The sequence below is a fragment of the Rattus norvegicus genome, chromosome 20, assembly GCF_021556685.1.
Source record: "Rattus norvegicus strain SHRSP/BbbUtx chromosome 20, alternate assembly SHRSP_T2T, whole genome shotgun sequence".
Taxonomy (NCBI): domain Eukaryota; kingdom Metazoa; phylum Chordata; class Mammalia; order Rodentia; family Muridae; genus Rattus; species Rattus norvegicus.
The window spans coordinates 12,968,477-12,989,309 of record NC_141553.1 but is presented as its reverse complement, the minus strand read 5'-3'; the positions used below and the strand labels follow the sequence as shown (position 1 = coordinate 12,989,309).

The 20,833-nt window shown below is 48.2% G+C and overlaps 1 protein-coding gene across 45 annotated transcripts in view; it reads right to left on the bottom strand.

The window, feature by feature from the left end:
* Pcnt (pericentrin) overlaps positions 1-20,833 on the bottom strand; it is an 84,857-nt gene that overhangs the window by 51,556 nt on the left and 12,468 nt on the right. For 23 of the 45 annotated variants that reach the window (XM_087597445.1, XM_087597458.1, XM_087597463.1 and 20 more), the window contains exons 8-13: positions 19,130-19,241; positions 16,274-16,514; positions 15,333-15,420; positions 9,393-9,850; positions 7,610-8,174; positions 5,794-6,003 (exon numbers count right to left, since the gene is read on the bottom strand). In XM_087597445.1, coding sequence (XP_087453571.1) covers positions 5,794-6,003; positions 7,610-8,174; positions 9,393-9,850; positions 15,333-15,420; positions 16,274-16,514; positions 19,130-19,241 — 1,674 coding nt within the window. 45 annotated transcript variants of the gene reach the window in all.

The following is a 20,833-nucleotide window of genomic DNA, read 5'->3' as shown; positions in this document are numbered from 1 at the left end:
ACCTTCATCTGAAGGCTGCTAGAGGAAGACTGGCTTCCAGATAGCTAAGATTAGAGTATCAAAGCCCACACCCACAGTGACACACCCACTCCAACAAAGCCACATCTCCAAACAGTGCCCCTCCCTGGGCTGAGCATATGCAAGCCATCACCTTTCACTCCCAGGCCCCAACAGTCTTGTTCAATGGGGGCCACACCTAAAAGTAGCATTTCAAAAAAAGTACATTTTAGTTCAATTTCCAAAGTCCGCAGAGACTATAGCAGTCCCAACAAAGTTAAAAGTCCAAATTTCAAAGTTTCTTCCGAGATTCACCCAATCACTTAACTGTAACCCCAAAAGCAAGACGGGAAAGCAGCCAGGCAAACTCCAAACATCTCCATGTCTGATGTCAAAGTGTTCTCCAGATCTCTGCTCCCTTTTTAACTTTGTAGAATGCAACGAACTTTTCCCCTGGGCTGGGTTCACTCCCTGTTAGCAGATTGCCTTGGCGGACATCCCACAGCTCTGGCCTCTCTAACATCTCGGGGTCTCCAAGGCAACTTCCACCTTCACGGCTTCTTGTTCCAACGTCTGGGATCCACACATGCTCTTCTGGGCTCCTCCAGAGGGCTTGGGTCCCTTCTCCAGCTCTGCCCTCTGTAGCGCTCTAGGCTCTGGCTGACCCCACTCCACTGCTGTGCTGTTCTTGGTGATCATCTATGGTACTGGCAACTCCAGTACTCTGGACTCTTCTGCTGTAACTAGGCTTCACTAATGGCCTCTCCTAGGCCCTCTTCATGGTGCCAAGCCTCAACTCCTTTGCCTGACCCCATCAGTCCTGGGCCATCTACTAGAACCGAGGCTGCACCTTCACCAATGGCCTCTCACAGTGCCAAACCTCAGCTGCTCTTCATGACCTGTCATGGCTTCCTGTGTGACTCTTACACATTACCAAGTACAGGTGCAGCACGAGGCACAACCTTGGCTCTCTCTGGAACACAGCTTCTTTGTGCTCTCAGAAAACACTTCCCAGATTTCACCTCACTGACGCTGGTCTCATTACCACTAAAATTTCTTAGCTCCAGTTAACCATCATCATTTGTCCCAGCAGTCCCTTCTATTCTGGACTCTGAAGCCAGAGCCACATGGCCAAAGCTGCCCAGCTCTGCTCCTTGCAGGAGCTTGAACATGGCCTCCTCGTTCTATTATGTTATCACCAGCTCTCTGTTTTCCAGCTCCTTCACTGCCTAAGCTTGGCTGTCCTGGATCTTGCTCTGTAGATTGGCCTTGAACTCAGAGATCTACACACACATCTCCTGGGATTAAAGGTGTACACTACCACACCAGGACTCAAGCCTTTCTTCACCTAGAACTTGCTCCTCTGTCTCAGTTGGCCTTGAACTCAGTGACCTGTTTGGCCTTATCTCTTGGTTTCCATGTATGGGATCTTGCCCCAAGTCCTATTCTCTTCATCTGCTGCCTCCTAGAACACAGGACTCAGCTCCAGTTCACCTCTTGGTGCCCCCTTAGTACTCAAACCATAGACTTTATAGTTTTCCTTTCTAAACTTACCATGCTTGTTCAGAATGCTCTTCATTAGGCCTAACCAGAGAACAAAGTCTCTGCTGGGCGTATCTGAGACTTTGTCAGTGCAATTGACATAAATCTCTTCACCTTAGCCTCAGGTAGACACTTCAGACCAGGGCAAAAAGCAACCACATTCACCAAAATTCCACAAAATTCCACATACTGAAATGCTTCTCCCTTGAAACCTCTTGGGCCAGGTCTGCACAGTTCAAATTGCTCTCAATAACAAAGTCTTCATATTCCTAGTAGGATGGGTCATTAAGGCCCACTGATAGCATTCCACTGCTTTCCAAATCTAAAGCCCCAAAATCCACATTCTTCTGAACCAAAGCATGGTCAGGCCTATCATAGCAATACCTCAGTCCCTGGTATCAACTTCGGTCTTAGGGTTTTACTCCTTTGAACAGACACCATGACCAAGGCAACTCTTCTAAGGACAACATTTAATTGGGGCTGGCTTACAGGTTCAGAGGTTTGTCCATCATCATCAAGGTGGGAGCATGGCAGCATCCAGGTAGACATGGTTCAAGAGGAGCTGAGAGTTCTACATCTTCATCTGAAGACTGCTGGAATACGGACTCCCAGGCAGCTAGGATGAAGGTCTTAAAGCCCACACCCACAGTGATACACCTACTCCAACAAGGCCACGCCCACTACAACAAGGCCACACCTCCAAATAGTGCCACTCCCTGGCCCAAGCATATACAAACCATCACAGTCCCAGTGCCCAGTGTTTAGCACACAAGCAAGAGACACAAAATTGAGAATGGGCTGTTAAGGTCCTGTTACCCTGTCGTATCAGCAGCCAGAAGACAGTAGTGATGCACTGAAGCACTAAAGACCAACTGTATGGAAAGGCATTCATATACATTAGGATGCCATCAATTACAATGTTGAGATGGCTTAGCAGATAAAGGTAAGTGTGTGTGTGTGTGTGTGTGTGTGTGTAACATTATACAGACTAAACAGGTTGTATTTACATACATATATATATGTATAGATATAGTGTGAATAAAAATAAATCTTCAAAAGGGAAAACAAATGATACTTTTTCAGTTATTTTTTGATTTCTTCTGCAGTAGAACAGGAGAGACTACCAGACTGGTCACCTGTACTGGGCGGTGGCTCTCTGTGACCTCAGTGACCATGAGCAGAGAAAACAGTGGTCTCCTGTAGGATCCCACTAGGAAAGGCTAGCAAAGAAGCAGGGAGTCCCCTGAACTCAGCTAAACAGGCTGACACTGGGCCCTCTGCCTTAAAGCAGAGCTGCAGGACCCGTGGCTGGAGGCACAGCTCTGCAGTCTTCACTCTCCCTCTGTTGGAGGAAGGACTTGAAGGCAGTTGACAGAAACATATAATAAAGTATGTATCTATAAGGACGTATGTATTCCATGGGAAGCAAGCAGAAAGCAGGCAGCCCGACCTCCCACCAGACGGCCGAACCATCAGGCAGAACACCCTGGTCTGTCCTAGGGAAGCCTGCAGCAGGATAGACCCAGAGCATACATGTTCAGGAGTGGGTGAGGCACTTCCGCAGGTCTGTGACCGGAATCTTACAAGGTTTCACGACAGTCACAAAGCTAATGTGATTAGGTATGGCCAATATAAAAAATGGCATTCTAGGGGCAGGAGAGATGGCTCAGCAGTTAAGAGATACTTGCTGAATTTCCAGAGGTCCTAAGTTTGGTTCCCAGCATCCATCAAGCACCCATCGCCCAGTTCCTGAGGATCCAACACCCTCTTCTGGTATCACACACACCATACACACACACACACACACACACACACACACACACACACACACACACACACACACACATACACACAAACTTTTTTTTTTCTTTTTTTCGGAGCTGGGGACTGAACCCAGGGCCTTGCGCTTGCCTAACGCTCTACCGCTGAGCTAAATCCCCAACCCCTTTCAAGAACTTTTTTAAAAGAACATACTTTTAGATTTCTCCAAACATTCATGTATTTTCATACATGAAAGCATTACATGTGGTTAAGTGGTTAGCGAACAAACAGACCAAACATGCCCGGGAAAGTGTCAGGGAGAGCCGGTGCACAGAGAACACTACTTAGAGCGAAGGTAAACACTGTAGTAAGGCACAGACATTCAAACGACATAAAACTGACTGACTCAGTTCTCTTACCACGTCCAAGGGTTATTAGCCTGCGAACAGGTCTGGGTTTTATACAAGAACATATGGAACAGCCCTGGACAGTGAGCACTGGCCCCTCTGTAGCTACTTCTGGACCACGCTTCTTGCTTAGGGTCAATGGCCAGGGAGACTTCTTCACGGGACACGCCCTTCTATCTGAAGAAGACCCAGCTTACGTTTTCAGAGCATGATTTTCCCAAACTGCAAATGGCGGTAATCCGGAAAATACCTCGCCCAACCGTGAGTGTTCTGCTGAGAAGAGGCTTGGCTCTGCAGACAGGTGCAAGATATTTGTGGCTCGCCAGAGCCTGCGAGGCAGTAAGGACAGCGCGTCCCTGCTATTTTGGGATGCCAGCCCTGGCATCCTGGGGAGCACTCTGAGAAGACACTGGAGGAAATGTCTCAAAGCCAAGCAAGTCTGATCATGCGACAAGACTGACTGTGCTTACTGACCTGCCCGCACGAATCCAGGGCAAAGGGTAAAAGGCTGACTGTCGCAAGAACGAAAATTAAAACACTCAGTACCCACCCAGCCCTGTCCAGACCCCAACTCACACAAGCACGGTCAGAAAGAGGCAGAAGTATAAGCCAGAAATGGGATGACATGAAGGTGACCCGCTGCTACCACGGCGGTGGGGGTCAACCAGACACGGCTCTTTCCAGCCCCAGAAGACTGTGAAACAAGTCTTTCTGATCTAAGAAAACCCAGGCGGGCGAGCCTGAGCGGTCCTCAGGTGACTCTAGGGAGTTGGGGTGGGGTGTGGTTCTAGCCTACAGGTACAGAATGGAGTTCTATGTATATGTGTATATGTGCTGTGTAGACACGTCTATGTACATGGATCTATAGGAGGATTGGACTTGCCAGGGTCAGGGCCTCTTAGCATATTACATACTGGGAGATCAAGGCAACGAACAATATTTTGCCCAGATGTAGAAAGGGGTCTCATCCAGGTCCCTCCGAAAGCTTCACAAGCTGAAGGGTTCCCATTGCTTTGTTAGACTCATCTCAAAATCGCCCTGTGATACGACAGGTCATAAAGATGCATTCTGAAGAAGCAGCCATACTGTGTGTACAGACTTCTAAGTGTGTCCAGTTGTACTGTGTCCATCGCCGCCTCCACTCTTCCCATGTGGAACCAGCAGGTTCACCTGATGCCCACTGTTGTCATTGTGAGCAGGCACTTAGTAAACCCTGCTTTGAGACAGGGGAGATGGCTCCATGGGTGCTGAGCTCCCTTGCGAGATGTGTAAGGACACAAGAGTTCAAAACCCCAGGATCACATTTTTTTTTTTTTTTGGTTCTTTTTTTCGGAGCTGGGGTCCGAACCCAGGGCCTTACGCTTCCTAGGCAAGCGCTCTACCACTGAGCTAAATCCCCAGCCCCTCCAGGATCACATTCTTATACAAGAGGGTTTACCCATAATCCCTGCATGCAGGAGGCAGAAATGAAACCTCAGGGCACCAGAGCCATCTAGACTGGCTGAAACAGTGAGCTTTAGATTCAAGTGAGAGAACCAAGTTCAATAGTAAGACGGGGTAATCTGGCCCACAGAACCAACCAAGCAGGGCTCACAGGGGCTTGCAGAGAACAAAGCGGCCAACACAGACCTTGTATGGGGCTGAGCTGGGTCCTCTGCATATACCTTATGGCTGCATAGCTTGGTGTTCTTGTGGGACTCCCCACAAGAACCTGCTGCTCGGGACCCTTTACCTCCTGCCAGGTTGCTTTGCCCAGCCTTGCTGTGAGAGTTTGTGCCCAGGCTTAAGGTAACTTGTTAGGCCATGGATCTCCCGGGGAGACCTGCTCTTTTTTTTTTTTTTTTTTAAGGGGGAAACAGAGGAAAAGTGAGAGGAGGAACTGGGAGGAGTGGAGAGAGGGAAAACTGTGGTCCGGATGTAAGTTATGAGAGAAGAGTAAAAGAAAAGATGGTGTGAGCTCAAGCGGAGACCTCAGTACCCTCCACCAGCGGCTTTGCTGTGCTCCTCGACTGCTTGCCCTAGGGAGCGCGGCGTCACCCAAAGTGCTGCCCTGAGGGACTGACTGACTGTTCAGGGCAATGCTTACCTGCGCACCCTGGTCCTGCGATGCCTGCAACTCCTGAGGTTTGGCCAACTCTGTTTGTGACGTCTGCATTTCAACTGTGTGTGGGCCTTCCCGCTCCCGAGGCTCAGCGTGGTGCTGCAGGTCCTCGGTGTCCGCACCACCCAAGGCTGCATCCCCATCCTCCTCCAGCTGGTGCCCTTCATTGTGCAGAGCCATGGCCGGGGCCTTCTGCTGAGAGAGTTTCCACAGGGCTCAAGGAAGGGCAAACCCCAGATTTCCCCACCCCAAGGAGTATAACACATGCAAGAAGTGGCCAAGATTCCAAACGCTTCCTGTAATTAAACTCTGCCGCCAATGAAACTCAGCCATGGTTTAAAACAAGTATTTGCATGTGATCTGCATGCTTCTGCTTTTAGAATATTATCTTAACATTTTATTTTATTTTAAGATATATTTCTTGTTCTTGTTCTTGTTGTTGCTGCTTTGCTTTGTTTGGAGGGATTTCTGTGTAGCTCTTGCTGTTCTGAACTCGCTATGTAGACCAGGCTGGCCTAGAACTCACAGATCAGCCTGCCTCTGCTTCCTGAGTGCTGGGATTAAAGGTGTGAGCCACCAAGCCTGGTTATTTTTATTTTTATTAGTTTTAATTATGTATGGTATGTGTTGTCGGCATGTGGGTACGGGTACATGACGACAGCTGTCCCCAGGAGCCAGAGGTGGACAGAGATGTCCACAGGCCCCTAGACCTGGGGTTACGGGCTGAGCTTCGAGTCATGAATGCTGGGAACCGAACTTGGATCCTCTGGAAGAGCAGAAAGTGTGGAGACATCCATCACTGCAGCCCAGAACTTGGTTTTCTTTCGAACAAATGAATCAAGATGGCCTACAGGTCTGGGGACTGGGAACAGGGTCCAGTTCCTTAACTGTACTGGTTTGTGGTAAGTGCGAACAGAAGTCTACTAAGACCAAGGTTGCAGCTCCAGGACCGGACTGAGGGAAAACCTCTCAGCAGCATCAAACTGTTCTCCCGGCTCCAAGCTCTGGGCCTAGACACGAGGAGGACGGATGCACCCGCTTGCACTAAGTGTCCCCAGCTGCTCTGGGTATTGTTATGTGCATCCGCCATCTAAGGTCACAGCAGGTACACAGCACACTAGATGGTTTTAAGTTAGCTATGGCTTAGTCGTGACCGCACTTAGTCGTGACCACAGGCTCCTGAGTCCTGTGAGCAGACACAGGGCACCTGCGAGTTTGCCAGAAATTCCCTCTTCATATATAAAAGTTAATTTCAAAAAGTAACAATAGGAAGAGAACCGAGGCTTTGCACATAACAACAGGAAACATCAGATCCTTCTACTGAGGTCTCAGAACTAAGACTGACGAGAGGGCTTAGGTCAGCTTCGTGGAGCTCCTGAAGCTTCTCAATGCCATCAGTGCAAATGTGACCTGAACCCCGACTGTGACCAACCCTGACTGTTACCGTATCATCTACCACCACCACTATCAACCAACCATCTGTGAGGCTCAGACACACACACACACACGGACAGAGACACACTAGCACACACACAGACACACAAATACACACACATATGTGCCAACACAGAGATGTACACGTATACACAGAGGCACACACAGACACACAAATACACACACATATGTGCCAACACAGTGATGTACACGTAACACAGAGGCACACACAGGCACAAGAGACACGGGTACATGAGCACACATTCCGATGTGGAGCCAAGACATGCAGATGCATATCCACAAATGCCCAGACACACAGAACACATGGCCAATGCAGCAGGCGCAGCGCGTGGCCCTGGCATCTCACCTGGTGTGCTCCTTGCAAGTCAGCGGCCGGGCCTTTCCCGCTCTCTGTGTGCTGGGCACTCATTTTGACTCTCAGACTATTCCTTACGGACTGAAGCTCCTCCGCGTGTTTGAGTTTCAGCTTTTCCAACTCCTGCGTCAAAATCTCTCTGTGACAAGAATCCTTTTTCTGTAGCTGTTCCTCCAGCTCCGCTCGCAAGAGCTCCAACGCCTTTTTGTGCTCATCCCGAATGGTCTGAATGTCGGCCACGTAACAGGATTCTAACTCATCCAGGTTTGACAGGTGTCTCTTCTCCAAAGCGCTAATCTCGGCATCGTGTTTTACCTGCATTTCGGCCACGTGAGTCTCCAGGAGCGCCTGCTGCTTGCTCTCCAAGGAGGCGAGCTGCTCAGTGAGCTCAGAGTGGTGCTTGGTTTCAAGCTCCATCCGCAGAGCCAGAAGCTGCTGCTGGTGTCCCTGCTGGAGGAGCTGCAGCTCGTGGCTGTGCTTCTCCTGGGTGTCTAGGAGGAAGGCATCTTGCTCCTTGGCAAACTTCTCCATGATCTCTTTCCGCTCTTCCAAAAACCTGAGACAACACTCAAGGAGAACACAGGCAGTAAGGCACGGGCCCTCAACCAAACTTAGCCCCTCTGAGCCATGAGATACACTGCCCACAGGGAGCTGCCTCAACCCTGGATTTGAACCTGCCCTAGGAAAAACTTGGGGGCCACAGGAAGCCTGAGGAACTCCAGGACAAGTAACTCTAAGAGCCACAGAGCCACCAGTGGGGAAGCTGTACACACACCCCTACAGGAAGGACCTCAAATGGCAGCCTCACCAGCTAAGTTGTGACACCATTTTATCCCAATGAAGGACATGTCCACATAAGACCTTGTAGGGGACATTCAAGATTGCTACTGAATGCCGGGCATGGTGGCACATGCCTTTAATCCAAGGTCTTGGAAGGCAGAGGTGGGAGGATTTCTATGGGATCAAGGCCAGCCTGTTTTAGATAGTGAGTTCCAAGACATCTAGGACTACAGAGACACCTTGTCTAAAAAAAAAAAAAAAAAAAAAAAAAAAAAAAAAAAAAAAACCCTGCCACTGAGTGTGAGGAGATGTTGAGAGGTTAGACAGACATGGGCTGCTCTTCCAGGTCAGGGGCTCCCTGAACAAGGAAGGCTCACAATGCTCTGTAACTCCAGTTCCTGGGGAGCCGATGCCCTCTTCTGGCCCTCAGAGGTAACAGGCAGGCATGCAGGGCATAGAGGTACATACAAACACCCCCACACCTAAAGTAATTTAAATTTGAAGAACTTAAATACATCAAAACAATAAGATAAAGAATAAAAAAATTAAATTAAATTAATCATTAAAAGACAGGAGTTAAGAGACTAGCCTGGGCTATACACAGAGAGGCCATCAAAACCTATAGAGAAGGTTCTGTGTCAGAACAAAAGTTAGATGTACCTACGGTTAGTTACAGCACTGAGGAGGCTGAGGAGGGGACTGTAGTGTACCTTAAGTCAGCTTAGTGACAGAAGGGACCTCTTCTCAAAATCAAGCAAGCACGAATGGAGGTGCACAGGCCGAATGTACACTTAGCTTTATACAAGGGACTCAAGCTCCCCCGGGGATGGGGCTATGCTTCTCCCAGCAAGCCCATCACAGAGCACAGGGCTGTACAAATATCACAGCTTCTTCTACCCGCTTTGAGAATTTCTCCACAGCCAAGCTCTAGCCTCTGCCGGCACTTTGGACAGGGGGCTCCACTCCAAACCCACCGTCCCACAGCTTCACCCACCTATTCTGGGCCGTTAGCAGCTGGAGGGCACAGTCTTCCTTCTCTCGGAGGAGGATGGCACTCTTCTCATCCTGGGCCACAGAGGGCTCCTTGCCGCACTGGCCACACAGCAGAACTTCGTCTCTGGTGAGTTCCTGCTCCAGCTGCCTCAGGTGACCCTGCTGCTCCCTCAGAGATCTCTCCAGGTCCGAGATCTGAGCAGCCTGCTGATCCTGCAGGTGTCTCATGCTGGACTCCCGCAGCTCAAACCTGTTTATTATGGACAGCTTCTCAGACTCGGCCTTTTCCCTCAGCTCGAGAAACATGGAGGCTAGTTTCTCTTCAGCATCTCTCTTTAGGTCCTCACGCGAAAGTTCCCACTCTGCTTCCTTCTTTTGGAACTCTTGCTTCATCAGCTCAATCTTCTCCTCAGCGTTGCTGAGTTTCTCCTGATAGTCTTCAATCAGACTGCCCTGAGCCTGTAGGGTGGCATGGTTTCATTTAAGAGGAAGAGGCATTCTCTTGATCTGGATGAAATGACGCTAGCACACCCCTACCACGAAGGCTTCTACAACTTACTTCAAAATACAGCAGTGGGAATACAGCTTGGGTTGATGGGAATGGGAAGACTCTAAAATTAAAAATAAAACTACACTTTGCTCTACAAAAGCAACACCGGGAACCGTGCACACAGCAGGCAGGCACACGCTCACGTGCCCCTGGAGCAAAGACGGACCCATGGGTCTGTTTCAGGGGAGACCTCACCCAACAGCAGCAAGAGAAGAAACCCAACAGACAGTTCCAGTCACCTGATCTATTTAATAAACCAAGGGATTCTAAAGGTCCCTTGAACAGGGAGACAGATGAAAAGGGTAAGAATGGACAGATACCTAAAGTTTTAAGACAGAAAAAAGGACAGAATAAACTCTCGTCAGTAAGAGGCAAATCAGCACTGAAAACAGTAGTGGGGGAGCGAGTGCCATCCTCTGGTAAACAAATCTAAGCCGACCGACTCTCCCTGGCATGAAACCTCTAGGCTGAGTAAACATCAGACATGGCCCAAATTCCGACTGACCCCGAATTAACGCAGATGTAGGACGGGCCCCAAAAAGCAGGCTGGCTAAAGCTAAAAGAACTGAACGAAACACTCGCCGCCCCAAAGGTGCAGAGATGGACCAAGCGGTCTGAATTCATCAAGGTTTCTGCCCAGTAGAGCCAAATTTCAATGCGCTGCGGAAGTCGCTCTCAAAAGATATCCCTACAATATCCAGATTAACATAGAGCTAGAGAATAGAAAACAAACAAAGCAAAACAAAAACAAACAAACGGAACTGTGACCCACGCTAACATTACACGGATAGAACAATCCATTTAACAATCCCAAGGCGGCACAGATGAGGAAGTCATCAAACCAGGGTCTGAATGATGGCCATAAATGGCACATTGCTGCAGCAAGGGCACTAAGAAGATGGGATGAGGCCTACGCAATCATGGTGGATGACGGTTTAGTGTGTTCCTCAAGTCGGTTTGTGAGCATTCTATTGAGTGCTTTGTTTTTGTTTTTGTTTTGTTTTTTTAAGATCTATTTATTATATATGAGTACACTGTAGCTGTCTTCAGACACACCAGAAGAGGCCATCAGATCCCATTACAGATGGTTGTAAGCCACCATGTAGTTGGTGGGATTTGAACTCAGGACCTCTGGAAGAGCAGTTAGTGCTCTAACTACTGAGCACTCTGCTCCAGCCCTCTATTGAGTGTTTTTACATCAGGGAAATCGGTCTGGAGCTCTCTCTTTGTTGAGTCTTTGGTTTAGGTGTCAGGACGACTGTGGCCTCAGAATAACTTGGGCAGTGTTCCTTCTCTTTCTATATTGTGAACTAGTTTGAGGAGTATTGGTGTTAGTGCTTCTTTGAAAGTCTAGTAGAATTCTGCACTAAAACCCTCTGGCCCTGAGCTTTTCTGGGGGGATGGAGTTAGCAGGGGGGTGAGAGACTTTCAATGACCACTTCTACTTCCTTAGGGGTTGGTTATAGGGTAAATGGTATCTTTTTTATAATAAATTGAATTTTATTTTTCCATTCTTCATTTAATTGTCTTCATGTATTTAAATTCTTAAATTACTGTATGTGTGTGGGTGTTTGCCTGTATGTACATCTATGCCCTACATGCCTGCCTGTTACCTCTGAGGGCCAGAGGAGGGCATCAGCTCCCCAGGCACTGGAGTTACAGAGCACAGTGAGTCACCTTGTGGGCGTCGGGGACCCCTTGACCTCAGCGCCTCTCCATGATCTCAACCACAGGATCTCTGTTTGGACCCAGACCCCCCACATATTCATCACGGATCTGCTTGGTCGTCATGTAAGTCCCCTGACAATGGGGTGGAGGCTGTCTTGGTCTCTGCTCCTGCCACTGGCTTCCCTTCCCCTCACTTGGACTGCCTGGTTGGGTCTCAGTGGGAGAGAGATGTGCCTAGACCTATTGGAACCAGATATTCCAGGTTGGGATAGTACCCAAGTTGGGGGAGGGGGGTCCCCTTCTCTGAGGAAAAGGGGAGAGGGACCTGTAAGGGTGGAACTGGGAAAAGGAAAGAGGAGGGGGCCTCTGATCAGGATATAAAGTGAATAAAAAATTTTAATTAAAAGAAAAACACGGGGGCTGGAGAGATGGCTCAGCGGTTAAGAGCACCCGACTGCTCTTCCAGAGGTCATGAGTTCAATTCCCAGCAACCACATGGTGGCTCACAACCATCTGTAAAGAGATCTGATGCCCTCTTCTGGTGTATCTGAAGACAGCTACAGTGTACTTATATATAATAAATAAATAAATCTTAAAAAAAAAGAAAAAAAAGAAAAAAAAAGAAAAACACAAAAGAATAAAGATGGAAAATACTTTAAATAAAGAAAACTTGTGTGAAAGAGTCACACAATAATAAAATGATAAAACGCTGAAGAAAATTCTGAAAATACGGAGAAACCATGCACGCGTGAACTTGTACCCTCGGGAGGGATGAAGGTCAAGACTATCATTCCCCTTCATTTCTTTCACTTCTTTTTGAATTTTTTGAGGGGATTTTGTTGCTGTTCTCTTTTTATTTTTTTATTTGGGATAGGGTCTCATAATACAAGCCAGGCCAGCCTTGAACTTACTACATGGTCGATAATGGCTTTGAACTCCTGATGGAGGGCGGCCCTCAGCCTCTGGAGCACTTGGAATACTGAGTTAGGGGTTCACGCCACATACTCAGCTCCCTTCTCGCCTCTCACAAATGGGACTTGAGAGCAAACCTTACAACACTGCTGTTGCCATGACAACGACACACATGGGCGGGACACGAGGAAAGTGCAGCAGGAAAGGCAGAGAAATAGAACAGAGGAACATGCCGAAAATTATTAAAAAGATGGCAGACCTCAAATCTAACCGCATCAATAAAGGCTTGAAACAGTCACAGGCTTCGCACTGTAACTAAAGGGCAAACCGTATCGAAATAAGTTAATAAATTTAACAAGGCCATTTACCTGACACACTTCACCTCCTCCACTAGCTTGAAGACTTCAGGATTTAAGATTTTAAGGCAAAGAGTAGCAGGAGATGTTTTATTAATAATAAAAAGATAAATTCTCCAGGAGGATATAATCACAAACTTGTTAAGTGTAAAACCCAACTTCAAAATGCTTAAAGCAACTGAACAAAATTTAACAAAATTACTATAAGAGAATTACATAGTCTTCGTTATTCTGTTGTTGTTGTTGTTGTTTGGTTTGGGCTTTTTTGGAGACAGGGTTAATCTGTGTAGCTCTGGCTGTCCCGGAATCTTCTATGTAGGCCAGACTGGTCTTGAACTCAAAGATTTGCCTGCCTCTGACTTCCAAGAACTAGGATTAAAGGCGTGTGCACCATGCCTGGCCACATTCCTTTCTTGAACTGGATCTCCAGATAGACATGTGGCCTGGGAAACAAGCATCTACTATTTAGGAAACTGCTTTGTCCACAGTGTGTGGACAGATCGCAGGTCACAGACTGCAGACTGCCCACATACATGCCCGCACACACAGCTGCTGGTTTGGGGAAGCTGGCTCAATAGGTTTCCCACAGGCTCTGTTCTATCTTACGCCCAGACATTATCGGTTCCTTAATTCTAAAGACAACTTGGTGATCAAACCTGCGGGCAAAAAAGAAATCCTTCTAAAGCTCTCTTCTGATGAAGGAGGATGAAAATCCCAAAGCCACTCACGAAGAACAAAGCATAGATGCAGAAGGCATGAAAATCATGGTACCAGACATGGTCGTACGCATGACGAGGAGACCATGGTTTAGTTAACATAAAAGCAGCAAAAGACAGGAACCAGTTCACAGCCCTCGAACTGCACTGGCTGCATCATGAAGCCCTTTTGTAACTTTGAAGAACCTGACATTTTTCCAGCTGTCCACGCCCATGATGGAGAGGCCACAACTTTCAAGCTCACAAAATGTCTGAATTTTCTACCATAGTTGAACAGTCACCATGAATGAAGATTGTGAAGAATCAGGACATAGTTGAAGACAGAGGCATGAAGATCAGAAAGTTGTCAGAGACTCTCCTGGGAGCCCCTGAAGATGTCTGAGATTTCCAAAACCCAATTATGAGGCGCACAGGAGTGACAGGTGACAGAAAACCCACAGGCCAACGAACAGTACAACCAGAAGGAAAACACATGAAGGGAGAGCCTGGGAAGCAAGGGCCTCACCTTGCAGGTAGGGTGAAAAAGGGTGTGGGGTCCTCATACCCCAGAGCATCAAGAATGCAGCCATACCAAGGGGTATAAGATAGGACACAGGGAAACTCTGTCCCACTGACCACAGCAGGGAAACAGGTATTCAGAGACATGGGCAAAAAAAGATTTCAAGGGCTGGAAAAAAATCTCATCATGTATTGAGCTGTGATCTGCTCACAAGTTCAAACACTATGGCCCTAATCGCTAGGACTCAGGACAGGCCTGTTTAAGACAGGGCGTACAAAGTGCAAATGAGGACATCAAGCAGGCCACAATCCATGCTGACGACATCTTTATATGGAGATGACATCAACGGCCTGGGACAGAACAACGCAGTTGACAGGATCCTGAGTGCTTATCTAACATACACAAGTCCTGGGTTTGGTCCCTGGCACTGCAGAAAACCAAATGTGATGGTGCACACCTATAGTCCCAGCCCTTGGGACATGACGGCCAGAAGTCAAAAGGCCAAAGTCACCCTCAACTACACAGCAGGTTCAAGGCCAGCCTTGGCTACCTGAGACCTTATCTTTTAAAAAAAGGATGGAAAGGATAGAATCCATACGCATACACGCAACACACACACACACACACACACACACACACACACAACACCCACAGAAAAAGAACTTCGCTTGCAAGTCAAGAAGAAGCATCCCACAAAAGACTGAGCTGACCTTGGATATTATCTGTTCTCTTAATTCCTCGGTCCATGATTCCTCATGGCAGCCTCGAGCCAACACACACAATGTCATGAGGAGCAACCACTCAGCCACTCACAGCAGAAGCTGGTGCTCAGACAGGGCAGGGGACTCCTGCCGCCAGGACACACGCACACTCACACTCACACTCACACATGCACACTGAATAGACAGAAGTTTTAAATAAAGCCTGGCTTCACACCCGCCAGAGCGCCAAAGTCGAGGCTGACGGGTGTGCAGGGCGGCAGAGGATGCCCCAGTGACACCTGGGTAACGAGCAGGACAGCAAGCAAGCGGGACTAGGGGAAGGGAGGACGCAACAGCCTCTGACTCGGTCCTGACTCCTTAGACAAGCCCAGAGGCACACGTGAGGTCAGAGAGGCGCCTGAGCGACGAGGCAAACAAGGACAGAACGGACTCTAGGACATGAAAGACGGACAGCCAAGTGCTAACTTAAAGACGAGTGACTCTCAACCTTCTCAGAGTAAAACCACACAGCCTGTCACCTTCGGCTGCTCAAGCTGAAGATCAAGTGGGTCGGGTGGCTCCTTCCTTTCTCTGCCAGATGTCTCCTCTGGAAACATACAGGATGAACTAGAGAGAGAAGACATGTATAAAAGCTTTAGTGTGCTGGCCGTGGGGGTGCACACCTTCAATTCCAGCACTCAAGAGGCACAGGCAGAAGAATCTGTGAGTTCAAGGCCAGCCTGGTCTACACAGTGAGCTCCAAGACAGCCAGAGCCACAGGGTGACACCCTTTCTCAAAAACAAAAACAAAAATAAATACAATAAAAACAAAACCTGCGGCTGAAGAGATGGTTCAGGGGCTAAAAGCACTGGTTGCTCTTGCAAAGGACCTGAGTTCAATTCCCAGTATACAAATGGTGGCTCACGACCATGATACCTTCTTCTGACTTCAAGGGCATGTGATACACAAACATATATGCAGGCAAAACATTGATTCACAAATAAATAAATAAATAAATAAATAAATAAATAAATAAATAAATAAGCCTTAGATGTTTTTCAATAAAGTAAAAGCTTTAGTGCACACACTCTTTCCCTGGCCCAACCACACAGAGGGAAAGTAGCCATGTTAAGGACCAGATGATGCTAGGTCTCCGTGCTGTTTAGCCGTAACACAGGAAAAGGAGATTTGACCACAGGGCCACATGCTGGTAAGGCTGCATCACACAAGGTTCTAGGGCCAGCCAGGAAGTACTGATATAGTGATTCACACCTTTATTTCCAGGATTAGGAAGGTAGAGAGGCAGTTGGACCTCTGTAAGTTCCAGGCGAGCCAAGACAACAACATCAGAAAAGAAAAAAAGAAAAAAAAAAAAAAAAAAAAAAAACCAGCTCTATCTTACGCCATTAGTGTGAGGTCACAAACAAAAGTGCACACTTAGCTCAGAAATTCACTGAACCGGAAGAACGTTTCTACTACCTGATTTCTGCAGACTCCAGGGACTCCTCCCTTGCCTCCTGCAGCCGTTGTTGGAACACAGTCAGGTCTTCTTGGTATGTCTTCTCAGCATCGTTCAACTTCTTCTCAAAATAGACCCGCAGGTGCTCCAGCTCGGACTCGTGCTGGGCTCTCTCCTGCTGCTGCTGCTGAGCGAAGTCTGACCTGAGGTGCTGCAGCTCTTCCAGATGAGATGCCTGGGCCAGCAGTGGCTCCCATGACCCTTTAGCAGGAAGAAGCACGTCGTCACCCCAGAGGGGAGCACACAAAGCAAGAGAGCAAGGTCACCAGGAGGACTCTGACAAGGGCCTGCCCTTAGTAAAGACAGAGTAGGTGAGGGCCTCCTGCCTCGTGGCTCGATCGACATCTCAGGAGTCTCTTAAAAAGCTACAGCAGGGCTTGAAAGGTGGCTCTGCGGTTAAGAGCACTGGCCGTTCTTCCAGAGGCTCTGAGTTCAATTCCCTGGCTCACAATCATCTGTAAAGGGAACTGATGCCCTCTTCTGGTGTTTCTGAAGATAGCAACAGTGTACTCATATAATAATTAAATCTTAAAACCGAAAAGAAAAAGCTACAGCAATTTGGAGTCAGAGCGACTGGCTGCAGCAAGGAAATGGTCCTTAGCAGCAAAGAACTCTACACTATCACAGTCTCAGTTACTCTAAAAATGTGTTTGGACCAAAGCACAGCCTCTGACACCCAGATGTGAGCTGTGGGAGTTATTGGGCAGAGGGATACGACATCCCAAACGTTCTTTGAGCTCCAATTTCGAGGCTATCAAAGTGATAATGTTCTACACAGCACCGCAGACCACATGTAAGCTCGAGACCCAGCAAATGCTGCCAACTGGTCTATCGCAACCACTAACAATGTGGACCGAGCAGGTACATCCCCAAAGGTTTACGTCAAACTTCCCTGCAGGGTGAGTGAAATCCAATAGAAGAGCGTGCAATCTTATCAAGTCACCTCTTCTCCAGTCTCCAGTGACAGAAGGGCCCTAAGGGAGCAACAAACTGACAAGCTGGCCGCCATATCTGGTCATGAACAGAGCTCCAGGCTAGAAGGTAGAGGCCAGGCCCCACTCCCCACCCACCATGTAACAAGGTAATTTGCCAAATGTCCCTGATTCTGGTTCTTTGAAATAACTAACTGTCCCTTGCTCCAAAGCACATTTACCCTCCAGGGCAATCAGCAGGCTTAAAGGCTCTGCTTACAGATGAACCTAGGAAGAGGATGCTAATTGGGATGAGGCTGATATGACCCTGGATGCTGGGGGCCTGAATAGGACCTAGCTGGACACTAGTGACTCTGTCTGCTCTCTGAGTGGCCATGTCCACCTGGCTATATGGCCACTTTGCTGCCACAGAAGGAGAGAGTGGAGTCGGAGGGTCGGCTCGATTCAAGGCAGGATAAGACTGGAGTTGCCTCCAACCAGAGCAGCCACAGTTGCTGGGCCCTGGCGACTCAATGGTTAATTGCCTCACGAATCTAGAGCTATAGTTACAGGCATCTGACAGCAGCTTCCCTGGGGAAGCTCACAGGATCTACCTTAGTGAGCAGAAAGACCTCATTTTAGAGCCCCGGTCCTGGCTAAGGCTCACCCGGCTTTGGCACCGAAAAGCATTGCCAGGTGAAGCCTACACATGAAGGACACTTTACACCAGAAGAGCCTGTACCAGCAGGGACGCAGCCATGTGACTACACTCAGCTGATATGCTGAGGGACAAAGAAGAAAAAGGAGGAGGAAACCTTTCTCTATATACAAATTTCCCTTCCTTGTTTAAGGATTCATTTGAGTATGAATGTTTGCCTGCATACGTGTATGTGCATGCAGTACCCACAAAGGCCAGAAGAGGGCATCTGATTGCCAGAACTGGAGTTACACGTGGTTGTGAACTGCCATGAAGGTGCTAGGAACCAGGCATGGGTCCTCCATAAGAGAAGCAACCACACTCTCATATCAAAATCTCCATCTGTATATCAAAGTCAATATCCTCCCTCCCTTCCACCCTTCCCCTCCCTCCCCCAACTAGTAAACTCTACGGTTCAAGTATCAAAAGTCAGAGTTTCAGGCTGGGCCTTGATCAATGGTACAGCCCTTGCTAAGAATGTATAAAGTCAGGCTGGAGAGATGGCTCAGCGGTTAAGAGCACTCACTGCTCTTCCAGAGGTCCTGAGTTCAATTCCCAGCAACCACATGGTGGCTCACAACCATCTGTAATGGGATCAGATGCCCTCTTCTGGTGTGTCTGAAGACAGCTACAGTGAACTCATATAAAAATAAATAAATCTTTAAAAAAAAAGAAAGAATGTACAAGGACACCTTATTAGTGGTGTTGTTCTTCTACCAGTCAGGGGCGAGGAGAGGGCAGTTCTTTGATGCCTGGCTCGGTGGCCAAAGCTGTCTTATACCTGAGACTCATAAAAATCAAGTCACATCAAATCCAGAAGAGGGCACCAGATCCCCATTACAGATGGTTGTGAGCTACCATGTGGGTGCTGGGAGTTGAACTCAGGACCTCTGGAAGAACGTGTGTGTGTGTGTGTGTGTGTGTGTGTGTGTGTGTGTGTGTGTGCGTGTGCGTGTGCACGCGCTCACATGTGTTTTATTTTGTGGGGGAGGTTGCAAGGGCGAACGGTAGATACGAGAGGAGGTTGGGGAGGTGAGCGGAACTGAGGTACATGATATAAAACTCACGACTAAACAATTTAAAAGTTAAAAGAAAAAAAAAAACGTACAAAGCCCTAAGTTCCAGCATGCCACCTCAAAAACAACAAACAAATAAAAATCTGCACAGCTTAGCTCTGAAGGATCTAAACGTCCCACAAAAGTCCTCACCATTCTGTTCCTCTCTGTTGGTTTTCATAGACTCGAGCTGGGACCACAGGTGTCTGATTTCTTCCTGGGACTGAGCCTTGAGGTCTTCATAGGATGCCTGAAGTGTCTCTAACTGCAAAGAAAAAAAAAAAATGTTCACGTTAGAACCAAAGGAGATGTGCGGACGGCCCGTGTGTGGCTCTATACTGAGTGCCACCCGAGGGATCCACGTCTCAAAAGGAATCATGAAACACAGAGAGAAAAAGCTCAGATCCTGAGCTTGCAGCTCAAAGAGCAGCAACACTACAACCAAAACCAAGCAGTTTGATCAGCCTCAACCAGACAGGACCAAGGCGACTTCAAAAACAACAGTGCTTTACACGTTGTTGTCCAGCTGTTAAGAGTGTACGGCAGAAAAATCTCCTGAGCGCAGCCCTCTGGGGCCAGCCTGGCCAACATACCAGTACTCTTTCAAAAATAAGCATTAAAAAAATAAAAAATAAAGTAACTTTGTTCACAGTGCAGCTTCAACCGTGGCCATGGCTGGGAGCAGTGTGCCTCCGGCCTGTCTACTGACCTGAACTATAGATGTCTATTTCTATACCCTCTGCACCATGTATGCTCACTGTGAAACCATGGGTGCCCACATAGAACAGGACATGGTCACTTTGAAACTACTTATGGAGTTCCAGGTCAAACACTACAGGGGGTTCCACTCCATGTTTGTCTGGAGGACTCTCAGAAAACAGCATGAACCACAATAACTGTCATTCACAAAATAAGGAATCTCCCGCATTTCACATCAAGGAAGTAGGTTCCCTCTAACCTTTTGATACAGTGGAACACCCCATTGCAAAGCGTTCACACAACTACAGGCAACAACATAGGGAAGAAATCTTCAGGTGTTGGGAACAAAGAAGTCGTCGCCAGGACCAAGGCTGAGGTAAAGCCCTGGCTGATAGGCACCTCTAGTTTCCACACAACGGCCTCCGGGACCAGCTGACCACATCCAGTAGGAGCCTAAGTGGCCACTTCAGGCATCCTCAGCACTGAGGCCCTGACAACACACCAATGAAAGAGAGTCATGATTTAGACTGCTGTCTGGCACCGTGGGCCTCAGACCCAGCACCTAGAAGATGCTGGGTCTGACCTGAAGGTCCCTTCCTGAGACCAGCTCTCCTAGTTCCAGAGGATTCCACACAAGCTGCCCAAGAGGGGAGGCCATCAACAGTCCACGCAGCTGTGACACCTGGGGACCACAACGATAAACAGTTCAGCAAGGCACCCCTAGGTACATTAGCAGCCCTCATACCTTGGCGGGAACCAGCAGCTCCCTAAGTGAACAGAGGGCCGTCTCGGCAGCAGGGGAACATGCCTGCTACTAAAGGCCTAGTCAGCTACCTGGGGCTGGGGAGGCCATGGATGTTAGAGGACAATCTACTACTCCGTAATTAGACCAGCATAATCCCCGATTTAGACTGCATCTAAATGCTCATCCTTATATGCACAGCTAAGTGTAGCTCTCATCCCCACAATCAAAACAGCTTCTCCTTGTAGCAAGTATCATCACAGAAAACCACGAGCAGTGAAGATACGGATGACCAACGTTTGCGGTGCCCAGCACTAATCCATCCATCTACAGCACATCTCTTCCACCTAAGGCTCAGAGAACACGGCAGAAGGGGCAGAAAGATCATCAGAGCCAGCAAAACCAGGACGTCGGCT